This window comes from Misgurnus anguillicaudatus, unplaced genomic scaffold (genome assembly GCF_027580225.2).
Source record: "Misgurnus anguillicaudatus unplaced genomic scaffold, ASM2758022v2 HiC_scaffold_55, whole genome shotgun sequence".
NCBI lineage: Eukaryota > Metazoa > Chordata > Actinopteri > Cypriniformes > Cobitidae > Misgurnus > Misgurnus anguillicaudatus.
Window position 1 is genome coordinate 1 of NW_027395305.1, and position 17,061 is coordinate 17,061.

At 37.5% G+C, this 17,061-nt stretch overlaps 1 protein-coding gene across 1 annotated transcript; it reads right to left on the bottom strand.

Annotated features, from left to right (window-relative positions):
- Window positions 1–3: 3 nt before the first annotated feature.
- On the bottom strand, window positions 4–13,971 carry LOC141363519 (N-acetylneuraminate (7)9-O-acetyltransferase-like; the record flags this gene model as incomplete). Its single annotated transcript, XM_073866124.1, has 21 exons — window positions 13,840–13,971; window positions 13,327–13,411; window positions 12,043–12,103; window positions 10,241–10,756; window positions 8,121–8,217; window positions 7,907–8,027; window positions 7,608–7,646; window positions 7,355–7,417; window positions 7,214–7,258; window positions 7,011–7,134; window positions 6,730–6,932; window positions 6,229–6,645; window positions 6,060–6,149; window positions 5,856–5,975; window positions 3,495–3,651; window positions 3,017–3,096; window positions 2,833–2,934; window positions 2,612–2,752; window positions 2,453–2,530; window positions 2,100–2,192; window positions 4–105 (listed from the first exon to the last, which is right to left on the bottom strand). Coding segments are annotated over exons 4-21 (2,388 nt in total), but the record flags the coding sequence as incomplete, so codon positions are not given.
- Between the last annotated feature and the right edge of the window lie 3,090 nt (window positions 13,972–17,061).

The following is a 17,061-nucleotide window of genomic DNA, read 5'->3' on the forward strand; positions in this document are numbered from 1 at the left end:
GATGAATGTGCTGACAATAATGTTCAGGGTGGGATTTCCTGGAATGAGGACTAGGATGCCCTTGGTGTCCGCTGCCAGCCAAATATGATACTGGCAAATGAAAAGCTAGAAAAAAAAATAGAAAGTATGTAAAAAAGGTGCAACAATCTAGTTTGATAAGCGAACAAAATACATTCCCAACAAGGTTTGTCTTTAAAAAATTATGAACAAATTAAATACAACTTTACTTGCTCAGATGCAAAACCCTTCAAGTGCATCTGACATGTTTTCTTTTTTTAATCAGGCCCTTATGTACAAAAATCCGTAGAAATTACTTGCAGCTGGTTGTCGGTAACTTACCGTAGATTTAAATTTATGTTATTTACTGGCAACATTTTGTTCAAAGTTAAATGAACATTTAACATTTACAAGTCTTTGTCTTTACAGAGTAAAACTAAAAAAACAGCATCAAGCAAAACATTCTGGGAAACAAAATCTGAAGCAAAGAGGCTGTTATTGTATAGTTTTACTCTGTAAAGACAAAGACTTGTCATTTCATTAGTTGTCTATCGCTGCAAAACCCTCTAACTGCATGCAAGTATTTTTTGCAAAAACATCCACTTAAAAAAAATCCACTTCTATGGACAAGACAAATAGTAAACAGTTGCAAAATCACTAAGGGGGCGTGCACACCAAAACTTTTAAACGCAGCTGAAAACAGCTGGAGGACACCGATTGCCAACTCTTATTTCAACTGAGCGCTAGCTTTCTTCAGCCGAGCGCTTTGGTAGCTGTGATACTTGAGCTGTGAGCAGGATGGTTGTTGTGATACTTGTCCCGCCCCTCCTCCACTGTGATTGGACGGCCGTGTGAGGCAGTTTTCCGCGCCGAGAGTTGAAGTATATTCAACTTTGGGTGAAAAGCTCCGCTTGTCACACGGCCTTCCAATCACAGCGGAGGAGGGGCGGGACATTACCACAGCAACCAACGGCCTCACAGCTGAAGTATCAGAGCTAGCAAAGCGCTCAGCTGAAGAAGCTGGCACTCAGCTGAAAAAACAGCTGGAAATAGGTATTCTCCAGGCGTTTTTTAAGACGTGTTTAAAAGCTTTGGTGTGTCCCACCCCTAAAGATGCAACTAGAAACACTGCCAATCGTGGAAGTCAGAATATAAAATGTAAAAATGAAGAAACTGTGGCTGCCACATTTATGTTATATTCAGGTCTAAGTATTCCCAAGAGACCCAAATTTAAATGTGATTCACCGTCATTTCACATTCGCCTTCCGTGCCCGTCATTTCCAAATGGCCTGAGGCAACGATTAAGCGAATTTGAAGTGAAAGTATTTGATAATACGTGGCAAGAGCATTTTGTCAATAATATAAATCTCATTTTTGATAGAGGGCTTTTACATCTGAGCTGTTCACTCATTCTTTCGACTTAATCTTGATTTTATAAAATATGGAACTGTTTGGTACAAATATTATGGTGCACCCATATTATAACATACAGTACTGTGCAAATTTCTAAGGCCACCATGCCAGAATTAGATTAGTTGTTTTTGCAATGTTATAGTGATCATATATAATTGTTTCTCAGTCTCCTTAATAGAACACATCCAGAAAATACAGGAAATGTGTATGTAGTATTAAAAACTGTATAAAAATGTAAACTGATGTGTCAAGTTTTTAGGGTAAACTCCCCTTCCACTTAAGCAATAGCAGGAAACTGCAGGATCTCTTAAACCAAAAATAAAATTAAATCCTAATTTCTAATTTTAAAGAAATTAGTCTTTTTACTTCATTCTGCTCAAAAACGCTCAAGTTGTGTTTAATGCCAAGAGAGGTCACACTAAACACTGACGATGCCTAAAGAAATTTAATTTTTTATTTTTGTACATATTTCCTGTATTTTCTGTTTGTATCTTAATAAAATAGATTGAAAAAAAAATGGATTGACATTAAAACTTCTAAAACACAAGTCTGATGGTGGTGGCCATCTTTTGCACAGTACTTTACGTTATACATAAGATTCAGAAACCGTAATAGTTTGTATATATTAAACATTTACTAAGGATTTAACTGTTAATATACCATTTACAAGGGGACAGTTTGCATCTCACCTCTAAGGATATCTTGCCAAACCATGCAAAAAATGAGCTGTACAAAGAGCGAGCGTAACCAGGAATATTCCTGATCAAAATAAAGGCAAGAATCTGTGGGGAAAACAAGCATATTAAAAAGTTAGCAGCCTTACAGGCACAACAGACATTTCTTTGAAAGGCCTTTTTGTTCTTACTAAAGCAGCCTCATGACTATCTGTGACAAATGTTAGTTTGCCTACGAATGCAGTCGAATGAATCTTTTTCACTTCTCTTTTTTTAGAGCTCTTGATATAAATAATGCACAGTTGCATGTGTTTCTTAGAACAACATTAAATAAGTAAATTACAGGAATAGACTGGAAGGGTACTTGCCTGAACAACAGAAATGAAGGGATGCATCTCATTACACTCAGATTTGTTCTTGCACCCACTGGCCCATATGGAATAAGTCTGCAGACAAAGGAGATGACTATCAAACACAGTCACGCTGTGGTTTTAGTAGTTTTTAGTGAAAGGCCAAATAAGTCTTACCATAAAAGCAACCACAGAAACAAAGAGCAGACAGTTGGAAACCTTGGTGGAGAAGAGAGGTTCTCCTTTGCTTTCAGTCAGGAGCTGACATTTCTGCAGCACCAGATATATAAAGGCAAACAGCATTCCATTGATCACCGCCTAGAATTCCAAAAACACATTACTAAAAACACACCAGGAACTATATAAAAGTCATGAAAATTAAAAAATGCTCTACGTACAAATCTGTCCAGTTTCCACCTGAACCACCACTCGTGGATGCTGCCTTGAAGCTCAAAGAGCTTTGAAATAGGCCACACTGAGAAAATGGCCTCAAAGAGTTCCTGTAGCATACGCAAGAAAGATTTATGCATGCCATGCTTATCGAAATTATTCTAATCATCTACCACTGCGATAGAAACCAACCTGTGAGAATGCGAAGACGCAAATGAAAATAAGTAAACTTAGAAGTTTTAACAAAAGTGCCAGATTCCAGAATGCACTACCTGTAAAACAGCAAGGTCAATGTTTTTTAAATGTGCACAAATTGATAAAATGCATTCAAAAACTTTAGCTTCTATTAAAGTCCCTGTAAAGTCAGATATTAAATGTGTTCCACCAAAGTTATTAATCACCCAACCAAATTTGAAAAAAACAATAAGTTAACAAAATCTTGATAAAAGATAGGCAGCATTCTCTGCTCTCAAGCGGTGGGGCGTGTCCCACTCACAGGAAAGCTGCTATCTCTCTCAACTTTCAAATACCACTGCAATCTGAATGGATGCTTGCGATTGTGTTAGGGGCGGGGCCATGCATTTTCAGCAATGCATTTATAATGCGTTTAGTAACAATTATAAATACTGGCTTTACAGGAACTTTAAAGATTGTAATATGAACAACTTACCATTGGCTTTCTTATAAAGAATCTGTGGCCACAATGCCATTGTTGCATAAATAACCACAAACCAAAAGGTCACCAGAGGCACAAAGTAATAAAACTGGTAAGGCCTGTCCATAACCAAACAAAGCACCACCACAAGAAAGTTCAGTCTGAAGAGAACCTAAAACCCAAATGCAGAGAAAACCCATTATGTGTGTTATACCGTGGAATTCACAAGGTTACATACTAATGTTATTATTCCTGATAGAAGCAAAGGTAGATCGATTTCACTAGCTGTCTATAATGAAGGGTTCGAGGTTAAAAGGCTCTAATGGTGCTTTTCCATTGCGTAGTACCCCAGGGTTTGGGTTAGGTCGGGTCAGGTCAGCTCGGCTTGGTTAGCTTTTCCATCGAGTTTAGTAACACTTTGGAGTGGGAGGGATTTTTAGGTGTGTCGTTTTATTTGCTGTGACCTCATACAAGTGAGAGCGTTGTTGTACATTTCCATATATGCATTTATTTCTCAGTCCGCCACAAAATTTAAATTGACCACCACAAATAGATGTTTGCACATCGTGGTTATCGCTACCTCTGTCTCACATGACAGTTTCTGTACAAACACACGAGCCTCAGTCAACGTGCTCTGCAGAGTGCTCCTCATTTAAGCATATATGTGGATGTACGCATCGCAAATGTACTGCCACAAACTGCAAGTGTGGGAAAAAACTGTTATGGTGTTCCTGATTCTCAACCTGCGGATGTTTTTCATCACTAAAAGGGAGTTTGGGAAACTTACAGCAAAGCACAGATGACAAAAGGTTTATTTGAGACAGCGCAAGCTAGCTAGCCTGGCTAACACCAGACCAGTCTCAGAGAATGAGACGTGGTCTGGGAACCACTTGTTCATTTTCTCGTAATGTCTATCAAATGCGTCTGTACGTAGCTCATATCCAATCAGTGCGTCGCACAGACGTCGTCATCGTCTTGCTGCCCCCTCCCCGTTCTGTGATTGGTTCCCTATGCCGTTTATTGGGTGCTACGAATGTCTATCAAATGCGTCTGTACGTAGCTCATAGCCGATCGGTGTGTCGCATAGATGTCGTCATCGTCTTGCTGCCCCCTCCCCGTTCTGTGATTGGTTTCCTATGCCGTTTATTGGGTGCTACGAATGTCTATCAAATGCGTCTGTACCTAGCTCATAGCCAATCGGTGTGTCGCATAGACGTCGTCATCGTCTTGCTGCCTCCTCCCCGTTCTGTGATTGTTTCCCTATGCAGTTTATTGGGTGCTACGAATGTCTATCAAATGCATCTGTACGTAGCTCATATCCAATCAGTGCGTCGCACAGACGTCGTCATCGTCTTGCTGCCCCCTCCCCGTTCTGTGATCGGTTCCCTATGCCGTTTATTGGGTGCTACGAATGTCTATCAAATGCGTCTGTACGTAGCTCATATCCAACAGTGCGTCGCACAGACGTCGTCATCGTCTTGCTGCCCCTCCCCGTTCTATGATTGGTTCCCTATGCCATTTATTGGGTGCTACGAATGTCTATCAAATGTGTCTGTACGTAGCTCATAGCCAATCGGTGCGTCGCATAGACGTCATCATCGTCTTGCTGCCTCCTCCCCATTCTGTGATTAGCTTATAGCCAATCGGTGTGTCACATAGACGACGTCATCGTCTTGCTGCCCCCTCCCCGTTCTGTGATTGGTTCCCTATGCCGTTTATTGGGTGCTACAAATGTCTATCAAATGTGTCTGTATGTATCTCATAGCCAATCGGTGTCGCATAGACGTCATCATCGTCTTGCTGCCTCCTCCCCATTCTGTGATTAGCTTATAGCCAATCGGTGTGTCGCATAGACGTCATCATCGTCTTGTTGCACCCTACATGTTCTGTGATTGGTTCCCTATTTCAGGCGAAAAATTTGGGCCATGGTTTCCATGCTAGACTCTCAGCGTGAATAAAGGCAGCATGGGGAAACCCAGGCTACAAGCTAGCATGAGGGTAAAGCTAATCTTTCACATTATAGCGATGATGCTGGCAGTGACAATCCTCTCAGACCAATCAGTGATCTACAGTGTTTTCGCAGCACGTCTGGTATCAGCTCGGGTCGCTTGGAACCCCAACAGAGGTGGTACTAAAAAAAGTATTGGGTACTACGTACTGCACCCAGTGAAAAAGCCCCCAAAGTACCACCTGGACCTACCCAAATATATGGTAATAACTGCATACAATGCAGAGTTGGTGTGAAGAAGAATGCCAGAAGAACTAAATGTGTTTTTTTTAGCAACAATTGATACAGTTATAGCCCATATCATTCATTCTAACTTACTGTATTAATAATCCTAATGGAAGTGTATACAGGAATGTGGCAACAAATACCTGACAGACTCTGTAGAGACCGAAGTCACCCTTTAACCAGAAGAATGAAAAGTGCCCATATCCTGTTTGGAAGAGATACGCAGCTACCAGGACACGCACATGCATGTACACAGGTAAAAACTAAAATAAAAAAAGTAGGAACAACATTAATTAAGAATGCCTTACTAAACTGAAATAATAAACCTACACTATGACAGAACGTACAGCGCTAGCTCCAGAAATGTGATAAATAAGGATAACCAGCTGCATCCAGCCCTTCCATTCATCTGTTTGTTCTCTGTTCAAGAGTTTTGTCTGGAAGAAGACACAAAGATGGTGTGAGAATATCAGTACTTATATTACTACAAATGCGTCCAACACAAATTTGTGTTACCTCCTTGCTGTTCTCATTGTAGAAGATGCCCAGAACACAGATGTAAATCAGAGGGATGAAAAATGTCGAATGTGTGTAGAATTTCTGTTCCTTCATAAAGATGTCTGCCCTGTCACACAGGTAGAAGTACAACATGATGAGGCCCATTTTAATAATGGCCAGAAAAGGTCCCTTCAGGTTCAGGTGACCTCCAGCAGAAGGGGGTTTCTTCTCCTCCAAGCTTTCAACATCAGGAACGGGCCTGCTTTTATGGGCCTGCTTAGTATAGCCCAGTATGAGAAAGAAGATGATGGACACCAAGAAGAAAGCAGCAGCTAGCTTCTGAAGGATGCTCAGGGGAGGAGCAGTCTGACAGCAAGAGCCATCGATGGGCTTTAGGATCTTGTTGCACATCGAGTTCATCAGTACCATAGCACCCTGGAAAGCAAGTTAAGCGAGTTAAATAAGTCAAAGTGTGCTGAAAATGATACAAAATGGAATCAATAATAATATGGGTCTTACAACATCTCGTGTGCTCTCAGGGAGGTGCAGACCATCTTCTGATTTGGAAATGGTCTCCATGGCAGCTTGCCTCGAGGCTTCCAGGAACTTGACCTTCTTCTTGCTGGTTTTTAGAGTATCTATTGCAGCCTCGTTGTACAGGTTTATTTGTTCGTTTGTGATCATCTTTCGACTTTCGCTTAACAGCTCCTCGTAAACAGGATCTAAATTAACAGACGCAACAGAAATTAAAAAAAGGAACCCCAAGACACGATTTCCTTGCTTGATGGAATCTCACATACCTTGCAGAACCCAATAGACTTCACTTAGTTCAGTTAGTTTATCCAGTGTGTCTGATATAGCAGTGAGGTTCGCTTTGTACTGTACGAGTGCCTCGTTTTTGCCATTGTGCAACTTGATGGACCACTATTGGAAATAACATCAATCATCAGAAAAGATCCAAAGAATAGCACCTATAATAACTACAAAGAAAATATTGACTTACTGTTGCAGCACCCAGGATAATTATATGTGGTCTGGACATGGATCCCTGTAATTGTTGAAAGAAGACAAAACATAAACACCTGCAATATTTAACTAAATTTAACAAGCCTGTTATCAAGTAACACGTATGCAGTACATTTACCTCTGCCCATGATGTCAACCGCTCTTTTAAGGAATCATTTACTTCAGCATACCAAAGAAAGTCCTAAACACAGGAATGGATTACCCTCCATACTATAGCTTTATTCAGACTGTAAACAATATTTAGGATTGACTGTCTGCTTTGTGATTTGGATGAGAAATAAAATCTAAATCCCAATATTCTGGTTGCAACAGTAGTTATCTGATCTAAAAATCCTATCGGCACACTACACAATAAACTAAAATTAACTTACCACCATGAATTCATCATTTTCAAAGGGGATGTTCTCATGCTGGTGAAAAAAATAAATAAAACAGATACGACTCATATTAATGTCTTATTTCAATCTTATATTTGTTACATTCCATAGTTAATTCCTCTAGTAAACAGATAAGATCATACCCTGTCCTTTTCATTCAACTGCAGCTTTCAAAGCCCATATTTCAAATAAAACAATCCAGTCAAACAGCCCTTTAACTCCAATCTCACTCGTAAACAATATATTAAACCGGTTTACAAAAAGAATGCATACTGAACCGAACTACAACAAACCTTATTTCCAACTTCTTTCACTTCAGGGTTTATCATCCTGATGAAAGAGTAGAAGAGCTGACGTACTCTCGAGTCTCCTACAAATGCTATTCTTTTCTCTCTGAGGCATACCTTAGCTTCGCTGAAAAACAACAAAAGAGATGTATACATTCCAGACCACATTCGCATTTCAAATCTGTCATTATGGTGTATTCACATTCACAACACCACTTACTTGCTTTTGTACTTGTGCAACATGCAGCCGTACGGCTGCCATACATTGTCCCCTAAAAATCGTCCACTGGATAAAAGCCAGTCACATGTGTCACTGCCTAAAGGATGAAATTAATATTAGTGTGACTAAACCAAATCCCAAAACTTAAATATGTACTGTACTTTCCGGACTATAAGCTGCACCGAAGTATAAAGGGCTCGTTATAGTTGTGCGTAGGTCCTACGGCATAGGTTCCGCTTCGGTTTTCATTTATACTTTTGCGTCGTCGTCCGCGTCGACGTGCAAACACACGCGCTTGAGTTAAATCACTGCTCAACTTGGCTCATCTTTGTTTTCACCGTCGCAAACGGAAATACCTATGATGCAGTCTTTTTACCTGACGGGAGGGGTTCTGGTGGACCAATCACAGCGCTTGCGGTCCGCGTAGATCTGACGCGGGGTTAAAAATTTTGCAAGGTGCACGTCAGACTACGCAGAGCTACACACAGGCTATGTATAACCTACGGCGTAGAGCTTACGCACGACTATAAATCAGGCTTTAAGCCGCATCATTCTAAAATGCGTCATTAAGACGAAATAACATATACAAGTCAAAGTGGACTATACGTCGCATTTATTTAGAAAATTATTTCACAAAATCCAAGTCGAAGAACAGACATTTAATCAGGAAAGGTAAGTTATTCAACTAAACCATAGCATACAGAACTTACCTGGAAGGTTGAATAGGCTAAATTAAGCGATCAAGCCAACTAGCATGAAGTTCGCATACTCGACATTCGACATTACAGAATCCATTGAATTACATAAACAGAAGCAGCATATGGCGGACTCTTGCGAATGTAGACGGTAATGTTGTCTCTTGCCTCATAAATTTCAAAATGTATTCATACTGACTTACAAGGCGCATCTGACTACAAGACGCAGCACCAGCCTAGTTATGGAAAAAACGCGGCTTATAGACCGAAAAATACGGTATACATAATGAAAATGTATTGAAGGTCACACAATTAAAAAAGAAACAGTGGCCCCAGAATGCACACCAATACCCTATAGATCATTTATTATACCATGTTAAAAGGGCTATTTTGGGGTGTGCAGGAAAAGTGCACTTTTTGTGTGTGTCTCTTTAAAAGCAAAGAGCAGCTGCAAGCCTCACCGTTTACTTTTATATATACCGAAAACACAATCACTTTAATTCATTGTTCAAAATAAATGTGCGGTAATATTAATCTTCTAAAGAAAATCTAAAATAGAAATTATGATCCAACTGTGGTCTTTGAACGGTTGTGGGTGGGGCCTACGCAAAGTGATGTCAGTTTGCTCAGAAAACGCTGTTAACGTTTGAGGAAATAAAAAAAAGGAGTGAGCATATTTTTATCATTACAGGATGGTACACACAAAGGTGACACACAATTATGTTTGAACATTATTTAAAAGTGAATTTCTCATATGAGGTGACCTTTAAACTGTTTTAAAAAAAATATGAGTGCACTGACTGCAAACATAAAGCTTCTGAAGATGACAGCATTGATAAGCATCACACACAATGCATTGTTTCTGTACCTCGGAGCATTGTGTTAACAGCACAAACGCTGTGGGTTCTAGGTTGAATATAATGTATAGCTTACAATACAATACAAATGTACTATACAAATATACTACAGCCACGTCTCGACTCAGAACACGCCTTTGATTCCAAAATACTCCACGCACCCACCAGACCTAAAAAAATAAAGGCGTGGGTAGGCAGATAACAGTTTGGAGAGACTATTTTTTTGTGCGTGTGCGTTCAAACCAAAATGTATTTAAACATATGCGACTCTCCTTGCACGCTTTAATCACTTGGGTGACAGCAGTAGTGGCTCGTGCTTCATGTAATGTTGACCCTTTGGCAGTTAACCTGCTGTCCTGTCCACCGTTTTGGACTCAAACCATGCAAACGCACGTCTGTTTGATAGTCATAGTTCACCTGAGATTACCCAAGCATACCCCCACTGATCTAGCATTGACACATACACGCACACGAGCGCTGTTTGCAAACACTTCATGAGTGACAGCGCTAGCAGCAATGCTAACACAAACACACAGCTCGTATACTCGCAGTTCTACAAAACACTTACCCCCATAATGTCGAGAAGCAACGTGAAACACCGTAAGAAGGATGACGGCGGCTAATGACAACAATTTAGCATTTTTTATGCTGAAATGGTGATTTATTTCCCGTTTGCCCAGGCTATAGGCCAGGACCGCCATCTTGGCTCCTCCATGACAACAGGCAGACAGACGAGCTGCGGCGGAGCTGACGGAGGCAGAGCGAAACAGCGCGTCCCCGCTTCCCGCGCCTGTATCAGCTGCGTCGGTCACGGGCACGACTGACTGAGTGCTGTCCGATGCTGCTCCTAGCGATGCGGCTGCCTCATCTGTCTGCTTTTCCATTTCAGGTTACCACCTGCCTGGATTGTTTTCCCCTTAAAAAAGAGGTTGAAAAAGAATAGGAAGATATTTCCCGATGCAGCCTTCTGTTTCTTTATTTTTTACTTCCTTCAAAGAAGAAACATCCTCAGCTGTCGGCAATAACTCTCGTTAATGTTTAATTATACCAGCCTTGTACCGGGTTGACTGGTATGTTTGCTGTCCTGAGGAGAGGTACACAAAGAGAATGTCAGATCTGACAATTAGTTAAATAGGCCTGTTGTTTAAAATTACACCCAACCTTCTCTATTGGAATGCTGCCATTTTATCATTCAACTTGCACAGCAAGTTTTTCTGGTTTTAGTCTAGTGATTCTGAAAACTAACCTCACAGTTAAAAATATAATTATTTAAATGTAGGGTTATATTTATTAAAATAGCTTCATTTAGATTACAAAACATCCAAAGAAACACGTTTTTTTTTTTTTACAATACTGTAGGTTAATCCAGACTATATGGGATTTAGGGGCGGTTTTTCCGGACAGGGATTAGAAGTCCTAGACTAAATAAATGTAAGAGCTGTCCGAACTGAAAACAACTTGCCCTTACATCTCTTAAAATACATGCCTCAAAATGCACACAAGTAATGTTTTTCGTAAGGCATGTTTGTTAAATCAAGTTATATTTCCTAATTAAACTAAGGCCTAGTCCTGGATTAAGTTAATCGCTGTCCGGGAAACTGCCCCAAATTGTTAAAAAAGTTTAATCTGGATCAAAATTATCCAGATTTGAAAATCCCATGTTTTGCTTTCCAGGATCAGGTAAACCAGCTCACATTTTCAAAGCAAAATTGGATTTGATCCAGATACACACTTTTCAGATTAGCAAATCTAAAATAAAAAAATCTAAAGCACATCCCAAATGAAAAAAAACCTATAGTATATTATAGTAAAATTACCATAGAAAAATGTAGTAAAATTATTCTAGTAAATACTATAGTGTTTTTGAACCATATACTTTATTTAAATACTATAGCAATTTATAGTAAACTAACTATAGGAAATGAAGTAAAATTACTCGAGCAAATATTATAGTATTTTTTAACCATTCTATAATAAAGTAAACCTAGCAATTTATGGTAAACTTACTATAGGAAATGTACAATTTCTCTAGTAAATACTATATTATCCTATAGTATACTACAATACACTATAGTAAGATAGTAGTATAGTAAGTTGCTGTAGTAAGAACTAAAGTATACTATGGTACTTGTTTATCAGTTTACTATAGTTAATATGGTATGTTTAGTAAATACTATAATATACTATAATTTACTACATTTTAGTACAGTTTACTATAGTAAATACTAAAGTATACAACAGTATTTTTTCTTGTGGGATGTCAATGCTGACTGACTATTAGCTACTGTATGTAAAAAACAGCAGGTAGTTTGGCAGTGGGGTCACTAATTGTTTTTACTTGAAGAGACAATAAAACAACACTTCCCTTACTTTTTTTAATTTCAATTCAACATTGATGATGATGAACCCACATCATGCTGGTTTAAGAAACCTTAACAAAAAAGGACAAACAATAATAAAAAATAACCATATCAGACAAATATTCAAAATATGAAAGATTTCAAAGTGACTCTATTTTACCCAAATTTCTAGCTATTCCACTTATTGCATGAAGCATTTTCATCGACTAAATAATGTGTTGATTATGTCACAGTTTTGTTTATAGGTTAGGCCACACCTTTTTCAAGGTTAGTCATTTACAGTTCGCTAACTTGCCTATTGACAAATGAAAACATCGACTTTATGAACAGTAGGCTACTGTACAAATCAAATATGTTTAAACGCATAAACACAAAAATATAACTTACATAGTCTATCAATATATAATAAGTCACCAACGCCACATCAGGCACTTCTGCCACTTTTTTCCCATTTTGCCTTTTTTTTTACAAGAAACGTTATTGCTTAGAAATAAAGTCGAGACATTAAAGCAAGGGCGTAGGTTTGATCCTGGCATTGGTGGGGACATAAATAAAATGGTCGCATTGCAAAAACTGTTTATCACTGTTTACTTGTCATAAACAACAGACAACTCAGTATGCACTTTACTCAGTGACATCTGACTCACCACCCCCGGTGCCATCCCAAATTTAATGTACTATAATAAACAATTTGTTATGTCCTAGAGCCTAATAAACAGTAACTGTTTAAGTCTTTGTCAAAAAAGAAAATCACATTGTAACATATATGAATCCATATTTACTTTATAACATTGAAGAATATACAATTAATATTTAATTCTTAATTTAATTTTGCAAAAAAAATCCCAGTGTTGAAGTAGGTATGTATATCATGCTGTTTCCTGAACAACGTTTATTAACGTTTCTGTAGTTCACATTAAATCTTCTTTTCATTAACAGACAGTTAATCAGGGTGAAAAAAATAGTTTAAGTTTAAAATGCAACCTTACATTATGTCTACATCTGTGCAAGTAATGACCACAGTGCAGTAATGTAAAGTATTCAGCAATCATGACATGAATTCATGTTTTTACCATGTTGGGGTTATTTTCTTTCATGGATTAGGGACCCCCTAGATAACCTTGCCACCCCATTTATAAAAGGTTGACACAAGTTTGCAACTCCTCAGGTTAACATGGGATTGTCATGTATTGGCGAAAACACTGTCCTTGAATCATAATGTGACACAACTTGTTCCGTATTTTGTGCATGAAACAGTTAGAGTGGGTATAATAATACTTTCTTCCTCACTTACCTGTAGCCCGAATAATCACGCGCGTCTAGTTGAGTGAACTTTGGCTCGTTGTACAAAGTGAAACCATTCTATCACACGTAGCATACTAGCAAGTAAAGAGAGATGTGCGTTAGAGAGGCGGGACTAAAGAAATGCAAAGCCAATCATATTAGCAATGTGAGTTAGAGAGGCGGGACTAAAGAAATGCAAAGCCAATCATATTAGCGATGTGAGTTACGAAGGCGGGCACTGCAGAGAACGAAAGCTGTTAACCGTTTGTGTACCACATAGAGCGTTATTTTTACAGAACGGGATTGCAAAATATTTCTAATCTCATTTAAATGATTCCTGAAAAAAATATAATAAGTAAAAAATAGAAAACACAAGAATAAGACGGACATCAGTGGTTATATATAAATACAGATTAATTGTTTGGTCGAAATTATTGCAGCGTCCCACCCTAAATCTACGCCCATGCATTAAAGAAACAAATATTTTAAAGACGAAATAAATGAAAGACGCGCCCATACTCACAGCTGCAAAGTGCTTTCACTTTCGATCTTTCGCTGAGATTCAACATATCCCAACCCAACTACATATCGGCAAATGATCGTAGTTTAATTCACTATATCATTACAGAGCACAGTTCGCATATGTGTACTTTGAACCGTAAAACCCCGCGCACGCAGGGCCGCATTAATGCATGGGCTTACCTGGGCTTAAGCCCAGGGCCTCGGGCTGGGAAGGGCCCCGAGATGCCGGAAAAAAATAACAACCGCATTTTATAAAAAGTTGATACTCCCTTTAAAATTATGCTTAATCGCTTTGCTTTGAATGTCCGTGCGTGAATGCAGTTCCTGCGCAAGAAAATCTCTCACTTACTGTAGGCTACCCTGCAATCATTAGTGAGCTTTTTAAAATTTCTGTCTGAAATATCCATTATTGCATTTCTGAAGGCAACACAAAGACAGCTTTCTGATAAAGTGACCACAAGTGCCTTTCAAGTGATGAACAAAGACGAAACTGAGGACGCGTTTTTATCTTAATATGAAAGACAACGTGTATATAACATTCATTAAATGACACCTCATAACATTTTAAATATGTACAGAACAGCACACAAAGATATTACACAAAACATTTTTGATAACTAAATCTAATAAATAACAAATTAGATTCTGTCTCGGAAGCCTATAAGTTCAGCGATCTTATTTCATTTTGAGATTTAGCGGGCAGGGAAATAAAAGACGAGAAATTACATATAATTTGTTACTGTAAATTATAAAAAAAACAAGCTTTATATACAATTCCTTAAACGGTTCATTTATAACCAAAAAACACTGAAATTAATGATTTTATAGACACTATATATGCTTTATTATTTTGCACAGAAATATCTGATTGCTTTGATCATCTCTGTATTCACTTGAAACACCTGACGACTCTTATAACATTTGTTTCAGGAATCTCTTTTCTATCATTTGAAAGTTAACACCGACCATAATATTAAATCACAAGAGAGACCAACCCTGAGAGACAATTGTGTCAGATTCAGTAGAGATATTTTTGGTGTCATCACCAAAAAAAAAAAAAAAACTGCTTACCTGTTTTGTAGCTCAACCTTTGACAAGTTAAGCAACGTTTTTAAAAACATTTTAAAACTTATACTTGCCGAAAAAATCCGTTTGTTGATGTTTAGTTTGATAAACCCCTAAATACGATCACGCAGAGCACCTAGCACCAAAGCATGCAACAGCGCAACATCGACACAACGGAAAGCAATCCATAACTTACAGAACTTAAATTAGATCAGAATTTACCTTTACATTAATAAAAAATAAAAACAAAATGAAGTCAGAATCAATAAGGTACAGAACATGGGTGCAAAATGCCTAAATGCGCAGGGGAATAAAACACAAGCCACAAATAGTTTAATCAGATAACACTAAATAATCTATCAATTAAATAAAAACAAGGAAATATTCAAATTAATTTTAAAATAACGAAAGTATAGAATTGCCTGTTGAGTGACATTTTCTACGCGTCCCTTATTTAGAGACGCAAGCTGTTTTGGAATTAATTTAAAATCTTAAAAACGCTGCTAATATCAAACTTCTTTAAACCCAGATGTAAAAAATACCCTTTTAGTTTTTTTTTTCTTTTTATTTAATTACACAAGACCAAAAAAAACTTGATAAAATGTTGCACTCTGATAATAAAATATTCATGAATATCTCCGTGTGACTCCGGTAGATGATCTTTTAATTACTTCTAGTCGAAGCAAGCTTAATGGTCAATCTAGGTGAATATAAAATAAATAAGTAAATAGATAAAAATATGAAAATGTAACATTTTAAAAGCTAAATTTAAACTGAAGATTACTATGAAAAGAATTGAAATTAAAATAAAGTAAGCAAATAACAACTGAAACATTGGATAAAATCTTTCTAATTACCTTATTGTTTAAAATCATGTTGCTTGTTTTGAACTAAGTCAAAACTGATTTTTAAATAATAAAGAATACTGTAATTGTAAACAAATATCTGATTATTTATTTATTTAGGTGAAGATATTGTAAACGAATATCTGATTATTTATTTATTTAGGTGAAGATTAATGAGAGAGATTTTTTATTAAACAATTCGATATGTTGGCACAAACGCTGTATGGACATAATGAGCTCAGCAAGTTTGTTGTAATGCTTAATATGCTTTTGTTAATTCTTGTCAAAACAGGTGTTTTTGCGTTTCGGATCTATATAAAGTCAGCGTGAGTCTTGTTGATCTTAATAACTTTTTTACATAAATCAGTTCCCGAACTTTATCTCCCTTAATATCTCTGTAAACATCAAGCAAGTCCTGCATTTTATTTTCAAATTCCTGCATGTTTTTAAACCGAAACCAAGATGTCAGACATCTGGATGTATGAGTAGTATTAGGTTATATTTCACTCTCAGACAACTTACAAATAACGATCATTTTAGATGTTTAATTAGTATATTTATATCGCTAGACGAGGGATTAATGTAGGCTACTTATTTTTTTCTGAAAACATCACACTCATTAAGACAGAATGGGTCTCATGATGGAACTGCTGACAGACACAATAAACGTTTAAAGGTGATGTAGCCTACAGTTTTGTCAATGTGCTTTCAAGTTTGTTATTTTATTTTAATGCTACAATAGAATGATGCATAGGCACAAGCTGTATGAGGCTTTAAAAATGAGATGTTTGCTTTCCATGCATAATAGTAACGAGAATCAAGTTATTGTCTATTTGATTAAAATTTTGTATTATTATTTTTATTAAATGTTTACAGTTATTTAAGTTATAATTATAATAAAAAGCTAAAATGCGTTTAAAATGACATTTTCATGTAATATGACAAACTTCCGGTTTAAGACCCGCCCACTTCCGGTTCCATCAGAATACAAATACAGATACAAATAATTTTAAGACTGTTACAGATACAAATACAGATACAAATACTGACTCCGCTGCACACCCCTAGAATGTAGGCTGCAATTCTGGCGGACGAAGGGCCACACAAAATGGTAAAGCCCAGGGGCCCCTTATAGAGTTAATGCGGCCCTGCGCGCACGTACACTTTATTTTGACATTGCATAATTCATATAGACCATTTCAAAAGATGTAAACAACACTGGTCCAGAAGCACTTTATGTTTCCGTTTTTTAACACTAGATAAACGTTGGGATAAAATAAACCAACATATAAACCTGAATTAACTGAAGTTAA